Consider the following 3544-nt stretch of genomic DNA (forward strand, 5'->3'; position numbering starts at 1 on the left):
TGTGTGTTGTTTCTGGCCTATCAGGTTTTTTTTTGTCCTGCAATAAATGAGCGTTATCGTTATTGCGCCAGTGTGCATCCTCTTACTCAAACAAACAAACAAGCAAACAAACAAACAGACAAAAAACAAAGTTCAATTTCTTACTTTCTAATCAGCTCTTTGAATTGCTTCGCTATTCCTTTCGGCTTGGCGTCACCGGCCTCCGAATGTCCATCCATCTCATCATCATCGAAATCCTCTCCTTCTAGTGCTTCCGCATCTTCATTGCCGTTATTATCAACACCTTTCTTCATCGATCCCTTGGTACCTGTTCGCCTTCTCATACTAGTACCACCACCACCTCCTCCTTGTCCTCCTCCTCCTCCACCACCTCCTCCTTGCCCTCCTCCTCCTGCATCCCCACCATCCCCTCCTCCCCTGCCCCCTACACCTCCAATATTATCCACCCCAAAAGCGTCCGGGAGCGGGTTGGTCTCCACACTGACAGTCGGCCCGTCATCCATCTCCCCTATGATGGCGGCATCAGGCCCCGACAGGAACATCTCACGTCCTCCTCCCGTCTTCGCCCGCTGGCTGCCATTTTCCACGTTCATCAAAGCCAGGCTGGACTGCTGCTTCTGTAGTTTCTTCCCCGCATTTTTGTTGGTGCCTTTGTACGCATTCAAAGTGGACACGTTGATCGGAGCAAGACGGGTCGAGGAGATTTTCCCATCCAGTTTTAACGGATTGGGCGCGGTGGCAGTCTCCGGGTCTCCCATTACGAATTTTCAGAATGAGCCACGAGAAAGTAAGTAAGTAAGGGAGTGCGAAAGTAAGTTGGAGGTAAATAATTTACGGCCCTTTGAACACTGTTTGAACCACAAATACACACACAAAAGAAGTCCTGTCAACAGAAATCACCAAGTGAGATCGAAATACCCGGTCAATTTGATAATTGATTTAAACTCAGTTCAGGTTTCTCCACAAAACGTCTTTCACGATACCTGATTTTAGGTTTCAGATATACCGCCTGTTTGGGCCCATTATTATAGATCTACCTTTTGTGGGTCACCGCGGCAAGAGTTGTCCTGATCTATACAGTTTTTCAGACAATCAAACCGATCAAAAATGTCTCACAGATCGTGTTGAGGTCTCTATGGAATACATCATGTCCTGTCAGGAATTATTAAACAATTCGTTAGCCAAGAATTACAAAAGTTATATATCTGTTCAGTACCTAATTTTGAGATATGTGACGTTGAAAATATTGAATTTCACAACGGGTCAACCTTTTTCCAAATCAATTCTTTGAATCTCTCTATAACGATTCCGAATAATTTTACGATTTTGATAGAACATATAGAACATTCTGTTTCTGACCTCACATATGGTATTAGTAACTCAAAGCGCCAAAGATGCCAGATAGAGCTTTGTGATTCTAAGGTAGCGAATTGTCTATTCAAGACTTTTTTTTTGTACACTACTAGCAATTGTCTTTTCAAGGCTTTTTTTTTTACACGACTAGCCTCATCGAAGTGGACTCATTAAAATAAACTCTAGAAATGTAATGTGTACAGCACTCAGAGAAGAAAATCAGCGCTCATATGACCGTATGCAGTTGCGAGCGCCGTAAAACCCTCTACTAAAAAAAGAGAGAAGAAAATCGTATGTTTTCAAGGTAGGAACCTTTGTCTGGGCCAGCAAGTTGTAGGTTATGCCCAAGGCTATCTGAGACAGCCTGGCTTATGCCGCTTAGCAGACACATTGCGCAATCTTCTGGTGATCATAAATAATTTATATAATATTATCATATAAAGCTGTGCAGGAGAGCATAAACTACAATTAAGACACCTCGAACAAGATAGGCGGTGGGTACCAGAAATTATCTGTATTTTTAAAATTCTCCTTTTCAAACATTAAGAATTTAAATTTAAACGAAATGTCTCTATAGCACAAGCAAACGATACTACAGATTTAGCTTTTTTAAATTATAGAACGGATACCATCCTCTGAACACAATCGAGGCACACATTTCTCTATGCCTCATCAGCTTCTGTATCATCTGTCCCCCCATCTTTTTGGATTTAGAATCTTAGAAACTTCAACTGAACACCCCTCCCCCATCTAACCCCCCCCAAAAAAACAAAAAACAAACAACAACAACTGTGGGCTTAGTACAGCTCAACATCTGGTTTACGAAATGATTTCTACAGTTGCCTCTGTCTCACAATTTGGGGCCATTTATGAGACGGAAAACATTATAACTTAATTAACCGATAAGAAAAACGCTTGAAATAAGAGGCGTTCTTATCACGCAGTCAGAAGTTACAAAAGTAAGTTCACATAGGCATCATACGATTACAATATCTATCCATCTATCTATCTATCTATCTATCTATCTATCTATCTATCTATCTATCTATCTATCTATAAAATTGGGTCACAGCGGAGATTACGCCCAAAAATGGGAAAAAATCACGATTAAAAAAAAACACCCCGTTAATATTGTCAGAGAAAAAATCAATCAGCTAAAAGGTTTGGTACGTCATATATATGTTATACCGAGAGCGCTGGGACTAAAAAAACAAGCGTTATAATGCCAGTTCCACTCATACCACAGTTCGTTCACAAAAATAATAGCCTACAGTGAGGTAGATCTAGTATCCGAAACCGAAACACAGAACTTGGTGAACTGAATCTTCTCACAGGATCGCATGACAAAAGACGGAAGACTGGACTATAGCCGAAAGTAAAGATTGAAAAAAAAAACCCCAACAACAACAACAACCCCCGGAAACAAAGTCAGTTCAATAATCAATCACTCTTTGTCCGGAACAACATTATAATATATATCCTTGTGGAGGAATGAAACGTAATCCTTCAGAAAAGTGGAAGATCATTTCCAGTGAAGTAAAGCTGGGCATTTCCGCGGGTAGATAGATCTAGAAAACGCCGATAGTTTGCAGGTGTGTCACTGTTGTGTTTCAAATACAACGCTCTGATCAGCTATGGTTCCTTCACCCTTCACGGGAGTTCAGCTAGATTCTCCAAAGGGTGTTCAATAGCTTAACAATAGTATCTACCCCTGGTGTATATTCGCGTGAAATATTCTTCTTAAAACGAACGATGATTTTGTAACATTTCGACTCGTGTGACAGAGGGTTAATGTCGCAGTTTCGTTTTGATTTCAACTGTGTTGGGAATGGTGGGTTCGCTTGAGTTCCGCACCGTCACACACGCAAATACCTGGGTGGTGTGCGCGTATGCTGCACAGTCATTCTTCCCCTACTGAACGCACCGCCCGGGAAACGGAACGCGCAGAGAGAGAGAGAGAGAGAGAGAGAGAGAGAGAGAGAGAGAGAGAGAGAGAGAGAGAGAGAGGAGATAGAGAGATAGAAGGGGGAGAGAAAGAGAGAGGGAGAGAGAGGATAAGAGAGAGAGGGAGCAAGAAAGCAAGAGGGAGCGATAAAGGAAGAGAGAGAGAGGCGGAGGGAGGGAGGAAGGAAGGGCGAGAGAGGGAAAGAGAGATAGATAGATAGATAAAGAGAGAGAGAGGGGGGAGAGA

General features: G+C 42.2%; 1 protein-coding gene across 1 annotated transcript in view; it reads right to left on the reverse strand.

The window, feature by feature from the left end:
• LOC101853776 (nmrA-like family domain-containing protein 1) overlaps positions 1–758 on the reverse strand; it is a gene marked incomplete at its 3' end in the record, with an annotated part of 11583 nt that extends 10825 nt beyond the window's left edge. Inside the window, 1 exon segment of the mRNA XM_035968970.1 lies at positions 145–758. Within this exon segment, the coding sequence (XP_035824863.1) occupies positions 145–758 (614 nt within the window).
• Between the last annotated feature and the right edge of the window lie 2786 nt (positions 759–3544).

Source organism: Aplysia californica, unplaced genomic scaffold (assembly GCF_000002075.1).
Source record: "Aplysia californica isolate F4 #8 unplaced genomic scaffold, AplCal3.0 scaffold00101, whole genome shotgun sequence".
Lineage (NCBI taxonomy): Eukaryota > Metazoa > Mollusca > Gastropoda > Aplysiida > Aplysiidae > Aplysia > Aplysia californica.